General features: G+C 36.5%; 3 protein-coding genes across 4 annotated transcripts in view; 2 read left to right on the forward strand and 1 right to left on the reverse strand.

The window, feature by feature from the left end:
- Positions 1 to 14481, reverse strand: part of LOC134819040 (E3 ubiquitin-protein ligase MYCBP2-like) — a 90447-nt gene extending 75966 nt beyond the window's left edge. The window contains exons 1-14 of the mRNA XM_063828802.1: positions 14394 to 14481; positions 13317 to 13509; positions 7789 to 7939; positions 7487 to 7641; positions 7075 to 7216; positions 6831 to 6926; positions 6541 to 6694; positions 5985 to 6194; positions 5809 to 5876; positions 5549 to 5637; positions 5213 to 5322; positions 2018 to 2179; positions 905 to 1066; positions 313 to 466 (exon numbers count right to left, since the gene is read on the reverse strand). Coding sequence (XP_063684872.1) covers positions 313 to 466; positions 905 to 1066; positions 2018 to 2179; positions 5213 to 5322; positions 5549 to 5637; positions 5809 to 5876; positions 5985 to 6194; positions 6541 to 6694; positions 6831 to 6914 — 1193 coding nt within the window. The 5' untranslated portion in view covers positions 6915 to 6926; positions 7075 to 7216; positions 7487 to 7641; ... (1 more) ...; positions 13317 to 13509; positions 14394 to 14481. The remainder of the gene's footprint in view (positions 1 to 312; positions 467 to 904; positions 1067 to 2017; positions 2180 to 5212; positions 5323 to 5548; positions 5638 to 5808; positions 5877 to 5984; positions 6195 to 6540; positions 6695 to 6830; positions 6927 to 7074; positions 7217 to 7486; positions 7642 to 7788; positions 7940 to 13316; positions 13510 to 14393) is intronic.
- LOC134818419 (kynurenine 3-monooxygenase-like) overlaps positions 1 to 16239 on the forward strand; it is a 927626-nt gene that overhangs the window by 607918 nt on the left and 303469 nt on the right. The window lies entirely within an intron of this gene.
- Positions 2737 to 4123, forward strand: LOC134819041 (uncharacterized). 2 transcript variants are annotated; one of them, XR_010160720.1, is made up of 3 exons: positions 2737 to 2912; positions 3271 to 3372; positions 3560 to 3881. XR_010160720.1 is itself a non-coding variant. In XM_063828803.1 (3 exons), exons 1-3 carry the CDS (start codon positions 3103 to 3105, stop codon positions 4028 to 4030), a joined length of 603 nt encoding a protein of 200 aa, XP_063684873.1. In that variant the 5' UTR covers positions 3018 to 3102; the 3' UTR covers positions 4031 to 4123. The 2 variants fall into 2 exon arrangements, 1 of the variants encoding a protein (XP_063684873.1); XM_063828803.1 differs by lacking the exon at positions 2737 to 2912 and adding an exon at positions 3018 to 3132 and having other exon boundaries at positions 3560 to 4123.

Here is a 16239-nt window from a genome sequence, read left to right on the forward strand (position 1 = left end):
ATACTCAGTTACTAATGCTTGCACCAGTTACAGTATCACGCATTTTGTTATGGAAGTGATGGTATCAATTCATAAAGTCACATATAAGTTTGTCGAAACAATTGTTAAAACCAAAGTTTAAAAGCTGCAGAGTAAAGTTGCGGCCAGAATTATTAAAACAATCGGATTAGTTCTAGCTCTATTCTTCTGTGTGTGCTACAATCGGAAACATAAAAACATAACAATGAAAGCAGTGAGAAAGTGAGAATTACAACAGATCTAACTCTATTTATTGAGAGGAAAAGAAAACAGCTGGAAAACAATTCCACTTACAGTCCGGGATCTCGGCCAGGTTCACCGTTCCTACAACACCCAGCACCATACCCTGTACACTCGCCACAGAAGAAGCAAATCATACAGAGGATATTCCTCCAAACATGGGTCCCCGGCTCACACATACCATCATCACTGTCACTCTCCTCTTCTTCTGAGGACACTATTTTGAGTATTATTTACAGAAAGTGTAGTTGAGAAACTTTCAAGGACTGCACATCACGTGACACGGTCTGACGTGCTAGCTAGACGGCACGTACTGCAAACAGACCGCAGTACGAGATGTTGGAGTGTCTGGTCCGAGCTAGACGGCACGTAATGCATCTCGTAATGCACTACGTGACGTCTAGCTGGGGTCTTAACAACGTACTGCATGTTGGGATCGTTTGTAACGCTGGAGAACAAAATGTTCATGGAACAGGATTCCAGATAAAAACATGTCTTACATCTACCACCCGCACAACTTACAGGGTGTCCCAATGAGTTAAAACTGAGAAAATTAGGAGGGTTTTCTTATTACCCAATAAGAAACCCTCCTAATTTTCTCAAAAAAGACTAGTCTTTTTTGGGACACCCTATACTACGAGAGTACCTGGGTTAAGGTCAGGGTTGTGGATGTAGTTTCTGCCGCACTGTCCTTGAGTGTTGCTCCCCATCGTGTACACGGTTCCCGCAGTGGTGAGGATAGCAGCGTGGTTGTGCCCCAGGGCCACGCTCTTCACTGATACCACACTGAACTGTGGTACTAATCCTGCTGAAATAATGGTTTTATTTTTATCTATTATTTATTTGTTTTGACACGTGATTCTTGGGTTTGATTGGTCAATGCTGGAAGTTTATTGGTCAATTATTGTTTATTTTCAGTCAGGAGACGCTCCTCACTGATACTGTTGAAGGGTTTTAAATAAGTAAATACTAAATAGGTATATCACTTTGGGAACACTCAGTTGATACCTTACTTTTTAATGACGATGGAACGTCGAATTTTATGATTTTTTTCATAAACTCATCCATGATTTTACCGGTTGTCACTCTAGTCAGACTTCCAAAACTTTAGCTTAATCTCAATGAATATCATTCAGAATAAGATCTTCGTTATAATCTAGAATAGACTTTCAATGACCATTATTGTTACTCTTTCGTCACGCATCCCACTTTTTTATATATCTTCTCGGACTGATATCGGATGATCAACAAGTAAAACAAGTAAACCTATTGTGTTTTCTAAAACTCTACCTTAACACCACTTGATTGGAAATAATGAGCCAGTATTCGCCAACTTAGACGTTTTAAGGAAAATTATAACTTATATGATTTTCACATGCTTTGGGTTTGCCAAATTTTAGGATTCAATTCAAAATGTAGAGGAGTTATTACTCTATTCAAATGTTTTTTGCTAGGCGACATTTCCGATTGAGTTTAACCTCGTTGAATCATGGCAACAAAATCTTCTCAATGATCGAGAATAAACTTTCGATCACCGATACTAATTGAAAATCCATTCTCGAATATCGAGAATACTGACGGATAAGTTGGTGGTCATTAACCACACTAACTCGCACGTCACGCAACCTACCTTTTCTGTATCTGATCCGACTGACGTCGAACGCTCAACAAGTAATTAAGCAACCACACATTGCATCGTTAGTCTAAAACTCAGCCTGACCACTAGAGTCGGAGGATTGAGCTAGGCGTTTTTACTCACCACTAGATTCGAATGATTGAGCCAATAGTCCGAACATATAAAGTTGACCACACTCCGTTACAAAGGCGCTGGTCGTGTTCCCCGCCGCGCACCCTACCACTCTGTCCTTGATACGGTCGATTAGTTTCGGTTTCGAGGGGGTGGGTTTCTTCTTGGGTTTAGCTGTAGTGTTTTGATTGGTTAAAAATATGTATGTGATGGAGATTGTGATCCAAAAATAGATTGAGGTGTGAGGTTTAAAAACTCGTGACTCAAATAGACATTGGTTGATGATTTCGGTTATATTTGATTCGAAATAGACTGTTCGACAATGATCACGACTTTCATCACGTTATTTGGGAGAAGTTAAAAACTGGGCTTGTGAACAAAAACACGAGTTTTCACCATCCCACAGATCCTTAGTGGTCGGAATTTTAACGCTCCGACGTTTGTTCTAGACCAAATTGGTTTGACTCCAACTGATATAAAACCGCGTTCATATGTAAAAGTTTGTGATATGTATTGAAGCGTTGTTGAAGTTTGCGTTTTCAGCTAAGTTACGCCATGCAGCTTTGTTAAACACCAGGCTGTTCATCAATTACGATCAGCTGACGTTAAACTTCCTTTATCTCACTATCCACTGTTAAGCAGATCGTCATTGAACTTTTAATTTATGAGAATATGTTTAGAATTAAGCATTATTCATGTGAGATAACTGTAACTATAAGATTTGCATATTATTTGACAAGTTTCGTTCTTTGATCTAAACAAGTTGGCTTCTACGGGCATTCAAAAGAAATTCTTCATTATAGTCGATATCGTTCTAACGCATTTGCTTTGATACTTCTTGATCATCGGACGAAGATCGCACACTTTTAACAGCAACTATTACAAGCAGAGACACATTGCTACCATGGTGAGAAAAGACTTTTCTATGAGTTAAACTTACAAGTTCAAATCATCAAATGAGAATTCAGTGCATGTCATAGCTTTTTTGGAACTTTCTCTGTTATTCTTTTTGAGAATACAGCGAAGCTATCAACTCCGAACAAGTTTAACTCTGATTCAATTGATCTTTTGTCGAGAATGAGTTTGTCCAAAACAAGATGATTGACGCAATCTTATCTTGTCGGCAGGTTTGCAGTTGAGCTGGCCCGGCTCCATTTTAGTAGAGGAATTAGCTGATATTGTGTTTGGTGTTAAACTGTTATCTATTACTATAATCTCTGAGCATTATCAAGTGGCATCTTTTTATCCTTTAGACATCATCTCAGGGTTTCTACAAATTGAAAGGAATCAAAGACCGTAGCAACAGACTCGATGATTGTGCCAAAAAACAAAATGGCTACCAGGAACGCAGACTGAACAAATACCTGGTAAGTGAGCAAGTAAAAACGAAAGTGAAAATACAAAATAAAGAGTAAATGAAAGTGAAAGTTAACTCGAAAATGAATCCATATCAAAATTAGGAGTTATACTTAGGACATTCTTACAAATTCGCCTAGCTGTATTGATGATTTCCTTGAATGATTTGTATCCGTTTCTTAAGGTTAAGTACTGCAGGTTTGTATAAAAAAGGAGCACGAAGGCACAATGGACAAGTTGAAGATACAAGAACGCGAACTTAACCAAAGAAATTCCATGCTGTCGGAGTACCTGCAGAAGGAGCAAGAGAGAAAGGAACTAGAGGAGCTTCAGAGACAGGAGCTGATCAGTAATCCGGTGACAGTAGCGTTCCCCAGCATCGACGAGAGGAGAGGTGGGACAGCTGAGGGGAGGAAAGGAAATAAGCAGGAGAGACGAGGAAGCAGAATGGAATCGAAAACCTCGTCTCCCAAAAACAGGAACAGAAAAGTACCGATGAGGATGCTCCAGCGACGAGGAAGTGTTAATATTCAGCTATTACACGTTGTCGGTTCGACTTCCTCCGGAATGCTTATGAGAGAGCAATCCGATGAGGATATAAGTAGGCCCAGTACAGGCGGGTTAAAGCTACCACCGCTCAGGGAGGAACTGGCTACTAACAGAAGATGAACTCGCAGGTGTGTCATTAATCAATCTGCAGTTCTTCAGTGTATTGCGACTGAATTTAATGAAATATAACTTTAAGTCGGGACGGAGGTGGACACAGTTTCAAGTCCTCAGATTTTTAATATTCTGTCGAGAAAAACGCTGAATCCGTCTTTCTTTTGATAAAGAAATGAATTGCTGAACAATTCATAAGGTTTGTGATTGATTGGGATCATTATGGGTTTCCATGGCAACGATTAATTGCAAGGACGTGTACGTGGTTGAGCGATTGATTGTTAATTGTTTTCAAAACAATCATGAGCGTTTTTTAACTTTTTATGATTTAAAGGCTTTCGCCTTGGCCAATGATTATTTTTAAACATCCTTATTAAAAATAACTTTTCGGTAAGCTTAGCTTCATTGATAGTTGTCCAAATAAAATTGATGTATGCATGCGTTTCGATTTATCAATTTATTGAGTCACAAGATCTTTAGATCTCCATCTCATTCTAACTAATCTATAAGATTTCTGCAGAAACACAGATACAATACTATGCAACTTAACAATTTCTGGTAAAAGAGGTAGCAACTTAACCACAACGGGCACCAACTTCTATGGCTGATGTTTCTTAACCTTTGTAGCGTAGTAAGCTACATAGTACATACGGCATGGTGTGATGCTTATTATACTAGGCTCGCATACAGAGTCTGTTTAATTCTAACCACTGATACCATTTGAAGATAGTGTATAGGATGCAAAAATTCTATCGAATGCCCGCAAAAATTCAACTAATCCCCGGGACATTTACGAAAATGGGGGTTGTTACAGAAGAAGTAACAGCATTCTTCTGGGAATCTGGGTATTTGAAAAGATGTACGAGTTCAGTGGCTTAGTGGTTTGTTGGTTTAGTATTGACAAGGTGGTTTTTAACGTGAGGAGACAGGATGGCTTGAGTGTTATAACAGCTTAGTTGGAGTAGCCATGCAGTGGCTGGCGGCTCACGATGGCACTGGTATAGTGCCATATAGTTCTTATATAGTGGTAATTATTTTAGTGGTTTAGAAGTTTCTCAGATCGATCAGAAAAACCAGCATGGTTTAGTGGTCAGCTGGTTTTTCTGCTGAATTCTATTTCGAACTAGCAGTTCTATTTCGAACTAGCAGATTTTGCTGAGAAATTTGATAAGAACACTGAAAATAACTCACAAGAATCGCCGTCCACCCCACGTTTAATGTGGCCAGCAATGTAGGGCTTCCCATCCTCGGACAAGAGAATCACGTACTTTTCTTGGTGTGGACACGCTATCGCTGTAAACCTGTCCGGAGTTAAGTTACAATTATTATTTTGTTCTTCTTTACATAGAATTTACCTGGACTTTACTGAGACTTAACCTAGAGTTTGTTATGAAAATTAGGAAAAAAACGATATGATATCAACGTTTTAAGAGTGCGTTTATTCTGTAGCAAATTTCCAAAATATCGTGACCATTTCACCCCGACGTTTTTGGATCTCTCGGGATTATGGTGAAAATGCTGATTTACTTGCTAACAGATCCAATGGGAAACTCCACCCATTTGTCAATCAGACCCTGACCGGTTCCTATCTCATCAGCATTTCCACGGAACTTCAACTGCAATAATTACATTACCAAGCTATAAATATAACGTAATAAACGATACTTTACTTCATACTTGACTTCATTAAAAAATAAAATTATACAACTTGGGTTATATTATAAGAATTTAACAAAATGTAGAAATTACAAATTCAGATTCACAAAGCTTTCAAAACGAGCTCCTACCTTGCCGTCCATGTTTATAGTAAGTGTGTAAGAATCTGTTCCGGATATGGCCATCACGTCCTGTTTCACTGAAACGGACAGGATAAGGAGACTACATTTTCCATTTGAATAATGGCTGATACAATATTGGTAGAGAAAGGAGAGAAAAAGAGAGTAAACGCCTCTTCCACACTAACCGACAGCATGACACATCTTCTCGCTATCACAACCAGTAGACCCAAAAGCCAGGACTGCAGGGTTAGTTACAGACAGAGTTTTTTCGGACAGTTCCACTTTGGGTGGAGTCACGGACAAGTCCACACTTTGAAGTGTAACAGCGGACCATGTGCCCTGAGCTAGAAGCAGGTTTCCGGAGTCTGCTATACACTTCGTGTTTTGTCCGATATCTGGGGAGGTGGTCAGGTGGAGGTAAATAGAATATCTTATGAGAAAACGTATGAAATTTAATCACCATATTATTATGTTATGATAAAACATATGAGAAAAATGTAAACACTTTTAATTTTTATTTTGACTCCTGTTTTGTACTGGACCATCTAGAAAACAAAAACAGCAGATTGATTATGTTGCATTGTACCAATTAACTCCGGGTAATATGATCATCGGCAGTCTATGGAAAGTAATGAACTTAATAATTCTAATACTTCCTGACTAGTTAAGTGCGTCAGGAATGCACCTAACAGCGCATGCTACACTTCTCCGAGATTTCATGTTGCCATGGCAACAGATTACCTAGCTTATGGGTCTTCTCAATGACGAGAGTATCTTTATTGATAGAGACAACAGAGCGAGAGAGCTTTCCTGTCTTTACAGCTAAAAGGACTGTAGTTGCTGAGATCAACTCCAACTTTGTAGACGGTATAGACACTTTTTTGACACATTTACCCTGACAGAAAGTTTGTTTATATCAAATATATTTCTTCATATATTTACCTAATAAGCTTCGATACAGGGAATATAATGATGAACAATTATGAATAATGAAGTCTCCAGTTTTAAATATGATAAGTAGAAATAGTTACCAAAAGGGAACCGCTGATACCCGACGTGAACTTGTATAGATCACCAGAGTTATAGACAAAGACATGTAACCCATCGCTTGCCATGCTGAAACGTATCTGAAACACAGTGAGATCGTGAATCATATAAAACAAAAGTATTGTAATGAGTCAAAGACTTTAAGATCAAAGTTCAATGCAGTTACAATACACCAAACTTGATTAGTGACCGAACTACAAGGCTAGCTCACTCTTTATTGTATCTTACCTGTATCAGGAATAAATCCACAGTTGAATTTTATCATCACATTTGTGAGGTTAGAAGTGCTCCAAGAAGACGAATTTAGTTTTCTGTCTGTTCTGTAGCGACTAAGTGATCTGGTTTGAAGGTCCGATAGCACTCCGCATGTCTGAAGAAGGTCACTTTTTGGTAATGTAGATGTGTGTACATTGTACAATATGTACTATTTATCAATTAATAGTAATACAATATGTAGTATTACATTAACAATTCGTTACCAGCTAAAAAAGTTCAAGTTTTCACTTATCATTAAGATGTACACTCAAACATAGTGTCAGAAATCTAATAAGAACATGACAGGCAGTGACATTATGAAATGAAACGCATTTACATTCAGTACATGGAATGTACTTCATTTACATTCCATTTCTATCTTTACCTCAATATCAGAGATTTTAGCTTTCAGTGTATGTCTGATGGCTGACAAAATGAGGTCAGCCCGGTTTTGTAGAATAGCAACACATAACAAAACTTTAAAAGTTGTTTTGTCAGTCGATGACAAGCTTATATCTTTGAGAAAACTCAGCCAACTACCTGTAATTAATGAACAATTACCGTGATTTTTGAAGACGATAAAATATGTTTCATGCATTCAATAGTAAATACCGAACTATACGGTTTCATTTCTTTATAACACAAACATCATGTACTCTGACACCTCACCAATAATATCCTACAAACCTGCAGCTAAATCGTTTCCCGAGAAACATTTTTGGGGTAAATCTTTAATGCACTGATCGGTAGTGGATACCACACTCGACAGCAGTGCCGGAGCAGACAGGCTAACTTGACGTAGAAGTTCGAACACCGAATGTAGGCTTGCCACAGAGATCTGAAACGGAATTGTCACTTACAAGTTTAAGAAGTTGAATAACGGCGGGTCAATACGGAAAAGCAGTTCCATCTCACATATACACACGTGCGCGCGGCGCGTAGATGTTATAGAAGGTACCTAAAATAAGTGCCTTTTTATAATTAAATGTAGCCGCGCCACACGTATCCAGTAACGAAAACTAACTTTCTTTGGAAACCAACATTTTGGATACGTTATACAGTAAGCTGTACGAGATCAACAGGGTTCACTTTCCGTGGAAATGACGATTGATTGCAGATTGCTCATTTTAATTGTGATTGGCGTCTTATTGAAATAATGAATTACTTACTAAAGTACTTACTTTATTCAAAACGAGCGACATCTAAAAAGTATATTAAATGATTTCAAGTTAAATAATTGCATGAAAAAAACGCAATAGAAGAGCTAAGTGTAGATAGTAAATTATAAACAATAATAGGGGCCAGCTGAACCTTTTTACTGTGTAGTGTCGGGTTACAGTACATTTACAAAATAAATATTTCCATTACTAATTCACTTTGCTCATTTTGTAAACTTTTAAATAGACTTGGTTTTCTTCTGTCTTATTATTGTTAATAGTCATATGGCGTGCATGAGGAATACTTGGAATGGGAAAACAAAAGTAAGTGTAACCGAAGTGGACAGTGTGTAAAACGTTTTAAACCCGCGGACAAACGATATAGGATTTTGAAATAAAAGTTCTTTCTGCCATCGTTACAAAGGGGAGAACCGAGAAATTATAATCTTGGTTTATTCTCAAAAATTATATTCGTTCTGTATTGAATCGGTAATTTAGCATACAACAATAGATATTGGAAAAAGTAACTTTTTTTGAAAGATTTTTTATCTTAAAATTAGCGAGCGTGCTAAATAACTCTAAACTGGAACTTCGAGATTTTTCAAAAGGGCCCCCGGCAGTTGAGACCAACGTTGTTCGATGTATTTTTGAACGCTGATTCCGAATCACATGACATAGGGTTAAAATGTTCCCCTGACGAATAATCAGCGAAAAAACTGTTTTGATCACGTCATATATATAAGGAAGTAAGTCGATTTTCTCGTTCTAGGGTTACGATTTCAGCAGTAGCTTGAGTTGGGGATCGGGTTGGGGCCAGAGCACAGGGTTTGTGTTTTGAATTATCCGTCAGAGCCATCTAGAGAGCGTGTTAAACTTAGTCACGTGATAGTCCAGTGCAGTTTAGAGTCGTATTTAACCTCCTCATGTTTAGAGCTTTTATTCAATTAAATATTTAATAAACTTCTTTTAAATCGCACATATTCGTGGGAAAATCAGACACCAAACTTGACACATATATAATATAATACATACATAAAATAGTATATACATATTACAAAGGGATGGGATGATATCATATGCGAAACAAGTCAAATGGCCCCTTTTATAACAAAACTTGTGACGAAATACCAGTATTATACAATCTATATTCGATACAATGTTGAGAGACATGTTGGCGTACACTGTACAGCTGTCCTGTATAGCACCTTGGCAAACCACCGATGTTAAGTTAAAAGCTTATAACATCATTTCTCCGCCGCTGCAACGGTTACTGGGATTCTTCCTGTGCAGCTACGGCAAAACCAAACGAAAATAACCAACGATCAACGCATCATCACTGGCCAATCATTGTCTGAACAACAAAACTTATCAATCGATGGCTACCAATTATGTACATGGATTTATTTGTGGTAGAACAACCTTGCTCCACTTGAAATTAGCAGAGCCCTAAAATCAATCAAAATATCACTGTTCAAATTCCAAATGGAATTTCCTTATATCCAGTTATTCAAAGACATATGTAGGTTACATTTCCATAACTTTATTGACAAAGGAATTTGTAATCATCGAAAGACTGGACCCTAAAATTTGGGCTTTAACTTAAATTCTATGGGAAGGTAAAGAATAAATAGTTAAACTATTCCAAGATATTTCGTCAGAAAATCAATGAGACTAGCAAAATTGGAGATTGACAAATGTCAACATTCAACAATTCTATTTTTACTTATTTCACCCCAGTTTGTACAGCCACAGCCACATTTAGCTACTGAGTACAAAACCGGCTAATTTTGGGAACCCGAAATACAAGGCCATGTAGCAATGTCACTTCGTTTGCGGTTTAACTACACAAGTGCAGTATATCACTTCATTTAGCTCCCGATTATAGTGCAGCGTGGGTTCGAACTCGCAACCTTTCGATCTTGAAGGATGCACCCCACCAACTCACAAAACACCACCGTCACACAGCTATGCCCTTAATTTTGAATCATAAAAAAGATCGCACGACATCATCGCTATTTTAACTAAGATCAGTCCAATCTAAATGCCACTTGTAACATCCACAAAAGCTACGATCTTATAATAAGATACTGTGCGTCTGTTATTGAGCTTGTATGTGATATACTGTGATGATGGTATTATCTAGATCAGTTGAAAACGATTCTACAGAAGTATGCTTTTCGTCTGAATTAAGATCAGACAGTTTAATCCACAACATGCATCCAACATCAACTGTACTTTTGAGTTTCGAGTAATCTGTTGAGTTTGATTTATCAATATCATTCAAATTGGTATATATCACAACAATGAAAATTATAAAAGTTGAAACCACTAACAGTCATAGGATACTCAAATTCCTGGACTAATGACACAAACATGTATTGTTCGATAACAATTTAGGACGTCAAAACAGAACAAATTGATACCAAGCTACCCTTACCAACTAGATTAAATGCAAGACCTAAATGACTTTAAATGCAAAGAGACGAAAGAGTTCTATTTCAGGGTAGGTCCATCTCATACATGTCGGTCTGAATGATGCCAAATTCTACTAAATTCGGGATGCAACAAATTAAAATTACAAGAATTCTGTTCCCGGATTTAAACGGTTAAAACAATTAGAACTTAATTTGATGCTTATACTTTTTTCTCCGATCCATGACTCTTGTGCCGTAACAAAGTAAAAATTCATTTTACTTTGTGCGATTTTAGGGATTTGTTAATGTCTGTGCACGGCGTTAGAATGGTCAAGAGCCTTTTTGTCAGGGGGATCTTAAAACTTTATTCAGAGTTTTATAAAAAAAGCACTTGATACTTTCAAAAGAATGAAGAACGGGCTCAGGGCTATTGGTCGTAACAAAAGTTACTTAAAATATTGTGTTATGTTTATTGGTAGACTTGTTATTGGCCAGTCATCAGCTGTAAGCCGAGCAGACACGTACACTTCACATGATACAGACAGATCAACTTAGAACATGTAAACATAGTGATTTAACACAGCCGTCACAGCATTAATGTTCAGCAGTTGTTTCACAGAGTTTCACTGATGAAGCGGTCCAGCAATCAGCAGCGATACAATATAAATATATATTGTATAATAGTGAAGTGAACTGTCTCTACAGCCGACTGTAAATAAAATTATACAATAACATAGTACTTTAAATATAATATTATAATTATGCGTTATATCATAATAATGCGCTACTTTTATTTTACGGCTTGGACAAAGGATCATACATAGTTACACGTTTAAGAAGTCCACCAAGAGTTATTCATCTGTGCTATTCATCTTTATCAAGCAATGAGCCGCAGGTTACTATTTAATGTGGCCAGGGTTGGAATAAAACCAGGTTAAAAGTTCCCATCTCATTACATATTCAGTTATTATTCTCTCAGTAAATTCGATTGTTTGCAGTTTTTAAGTAAATTATTATATAAGTTTATGGGAAGATCAGGATGGCCGGAGATGGAGACAATGAAATGAAACAAATGTGCAATATAGAATCAGAAGTTGATGAACTGTACTCCTCTACACCAGATTTCACAGATTTTCACACAAAAGCTTCGATTAAATAATTATATTTGATTCACTAATTATAACATGAGTCTGTGTCTGATAAACCAGAGACTTTTGTAAGCTTATTATTTAAACCGTGGTTTGTGAGCGCCACAATAAATTCAACGAAATTATAATTTCGGACAAAGCAATGTGTGTCGCTTTGATTAAATAATGATTATTATTGATTAGATCAAGCCAGGCCGTCCTTGATTTTGTATTGTTGTTCGTCCTTTGTTCGTTCAATTAAACTCCCAACAATGAACAATGCTATGATTAAAATATCAATACTGTTTTCGCTATCTATTGTACTGTATTATTGATTATCGGTTGAGTCTAGCCGAATAATGATTGGTTTTGAGAGAGATGCACGTACGTTTTATTATTAAGTCGCCTGACCAGAACCAGAAACCTCACCCTACTTTCTCTTATTATAATTTATGAAGAGATAATAGGGCGAGGTTTCTGGTTGCACGCTTCGAAATTAAAAATATACCCAAAGAAGATGTAGAATGTAGTTTTAAATCATTCAAGTGAGACTGAGTATGGAAGTACTTCCAAATCAGTTCAGATTAAAACATTCACTTTTAAAACATTTTATATTTGATAATGCTCTAACAAGTGGGTAACTTACCATATTTTGGCGCCCCAGCTGAATTTTTTGGCGCTCCTACAAAAAAATTTTAAGGTCCTAAAAAAACTTTTTCCGTAAAAAAGACCAAATATACGGTAAAAAGCGCCCCCCTTTTGAATGACATGACAATATTTTTATTATGTTAATTTTCTTCAGCTCAAAGGGTAGAGCTTATAACTCTAAAAATATAGCAGTGGTTTCTATGGCAGCACATTATATGTGAAAGAAGTATGTACGCGTGTACAAATTTATGTACATAATACAGTACATTAAGTATAATTGATACGCATTCCAGGAATAACAAGATTTGAAGTATATAAAAATATGCACATAATCGTTAGAACATAAAGTTGAACATTTGACGGTGCCCTGTTAAAACTATGTGTATGTGTATGTTGTATGTCATGTCATCGATCCAAAACAAACCAGCAATGACAGTAAACATTTATGCAGTAAAATAGTTTGAAATAATGCAGTGATTTAATATCAGAACTTAAAAAGAAGAAGTTAAACCCCTTAGTTATCACTTTTTGCCGGTGCTCTATCCGATTAAATTCACATATATTACATAAACACATTATAATAATAGGTATGATATAACATACATGTACATAGTTTAATAGTACAAACTTGTATTGCATGATGGAATCACTCAGAAATTGGCTTCGATCAACTTTAGTTAAAGAAGAAGCTAAAGAAGCACACAAATTTGCGATTTAAAGCTTTCAAAATTTACATTACCGAGTACCGACTAAAGATATAGAACAGAGGTTTCGAAAGATGATTATACGCGACACGGCGAGCCTTAACCCTGGTTCTGCGAACTTAGGAACCAAAACAAATGAATGTTTTAACCGTTAAATAAACTTACTTGGTTTAAAGCAGGTTTATCCTCGTCTTCAGTTTCAGGCAGGATAAACGGAACATCTGGTGTGACAATAGGGAACTTGGTGAGGGCTGTCTTCTGTATGTTCTCCTGCTTGACAATGCTATAAAGGGACTGGGTGTGGGGGTGGGACGCTATCTGTATCAGCGACCATAGCACCTCCTGATCCTTTGGTTCTCTGAAACACAAATAGAGGAATTATTTAATAATACTTCGTGGCTAATAAACAGTGGCATTAACAGTGGCATTAAATATGAAGTTATACAATTTGTTGTATAGTACACTTGGTTAGTAATGCAGGAGTAATGCTCTGATGACTGATGGGAAGGTGAGCCATGTTTGTTTTGACACGTGAAATTTGTTCATGAGTATGAATTTTTGCTGCTGGAAGCTTGTAGAGTGTCACACGCTCACCTATCTGATATTCGTAGCCCATTTTAAAACATGAGATAATATTTTGACAGATTTTAAGCTTGATAAAGTTTAACAAGACGATGACAAAATATACATGATGAGGTCACGTATAAGTTCAATGTGACAATGCTTGTCATAGTCAATAATCATCTGTATTGAATGAATTTGTTACACATTTCATCAATCATTGAACCAGCTATAAAACGAACTGCAATTAAATATTAATTGTAATATATCATATAGATGATACTGCTTACGTTACCATGCGCACCGTGCAGTAACGGAATTCTTGTATAAAGGTAAATTCAATTCCTAATTTCCAAGTAGGATGAAGTTTCGATTTACACTGAACACAACATATTATATAATACATGTCATGTACATTGTACATTGACACTTTTGGGATCTGAGAAACTCCCACTAAATTGGGATTCCCGTTATCCCATTATCGGGATTAAACTTGATTAGTATGATCAATGATCTTGGCATTAAATTCAACTTCTAAGTTGCAGCATAGATGGAAATCAAGGGCTCACCCAAAAAACAGGAGTCATTACTTAGTTTCAGCATTGAAGCCCAGCAATGTGTATAAATATACAATATACAAGCAATTTGTATAAATATACTACAAAATTTAAATACAAATACCTCTTGTTTGGGTCAGATAAAACGTTAGCACGTTTTATCTTCTTTTCTTCCATGTCAAACGTTCATTTGAAACTCTCATGTCATAGCTGGAATGATACATTATTTTAAAGATTTTGATATTTGAGAACTAACAAGAGATTGTAGAGAGGTGCAAAATATGAAAACTTCAGATTATCAGGCTAAATACAACATGAACAGTTTTAGCATAACACTCTGAAAGTGTAGAACTACCAATAATCATAATTAACAACTACAGTTAAAACCCCTGATTTATAACACACTGTTTTACTGTAATCACTGATTTACTGTAAACCTGGACTGTGCAACAACAAACCACGTGACATACCGCGTGACAAACCACGTGACTGGGTGAATCACCCTGATGAACTGTTCTATTTTCCTTTCCCCAAAGTGTAGGGTAACTGAGGGTTTAATTGTATGTGATTATGTATCAGTCAGACAATTTTTTAAGCTACTCAGTTATACACATTTCTAAGCTCATTTGTTGACAAAGGCTTTTGTGACACAAAGGAAAATATAACAAATAATCCAAAATTATAATATTTCTCTATGCAAGAGGTGTGTATTGTGATGGGCGTGGCTGTCCTGCGGGAACTAGTGGGCACCCAGAGTCCAGAACCTCCTCAAAAGTTCGGTCAGAGGCCCTAGTTTGTTGGTCAATTGCTATCTTGAAATCAAATTTCACAAAAAAATCAGGGTGATGTGTTGGAATAATTTAGAAATATTATATTATGCTAGTTAAAAAATAAATTGAATTTGTGGAATTCAATTTTATTTTGAGGTGCTGTAAAGCATTATACACTGGCCAGTGTTTGAGTGGAAATCTGGGCTCTTATAGTAGGCTGTACATTGTTTGTTCACAGAGATAATTGAATGGATTGCTCTTGCTGTGGCAGTAAATTTGGTAGAGTTTTATTTGAGAGCAAACCGGAAAGTCAGTGATATTTTTGGGATGGATGTTACATTTTTTCCTAACTGAGGAGTAGAGTAAACAGTCAGTTAAAACATGATTTTCGTCCTCAATAAGCTCAAGCCCCTTGCTGAAAAAGAAGTAAGTGTACCATCGATCTTGTCTTGGTACTAGGGGGTTTCGTATCGGCCCCTCTCAATGTACAGGTTGTGGCAGCTAATACGAAACCTTCTTAAGCTTTTAAGAGCATCAGGGATCTTCACTACTCCTAAATATGTTTCTGGTTCAAAGTCATGTTTAATTTGATTGTAGAATTCTAATTTTGGCGAGGTCTTATTAATGCTTTGTAGATAGCTCTAATCACAGATTTCTCCCAAATATTCAAATTTCTTACAATCTAATATACCCTTTTAACTTTAGCTATCGAATCTTCAATCTGTTCATTCCAAATGAAAGCAACTCCATCATCTCCACTAATAGAATAATCTGGGGTTGTAAATAAAGTCTAAATGCATAGCTGAACATCTTGTAGGATTGAACTGTAAAAGTCACATGCTTTTATTTCACACATTTCTAGTTCCTTTGCATATTTAATTACAGCATAAAATGTCATACTGAAATGCATTTCGTATAAGTTTAAGGTCATCAGAAAATAATTCGATATAATTATACAAATTATTTTCGCAATAACCATAAGTCCTTTGGTCCCAATCGCAAATCGATACTCATACATCATACTATAAAAATATTGATTCACAATTATTCATATTTGTTTATATCCCTTGCATTTGCATTTTTACCATGCTGTAAGATATTTTTACCATGCTGTAAAATATCTGCAAAATATTATTTCACAACCGTCAACGCGTCCAACACCAACTCAGCTCGGCACACGTTTTGATAGTAAATAAATTT

Source organism: Bolinopsis microptera, chromosome 7 (genome assembly GCF_026151205.1).
Source record: "Bolinopsis microptera isolate Bmic1 chromosome 7, MBARI_Bmic_1.0, whole genome shotgun sequence".
NCBI lineage: Eukaryota > Metazoa > Ctenophora > Tentaculata > Lobata > Bolinopsidae > Bolinopsis > Bolinopsis microptera.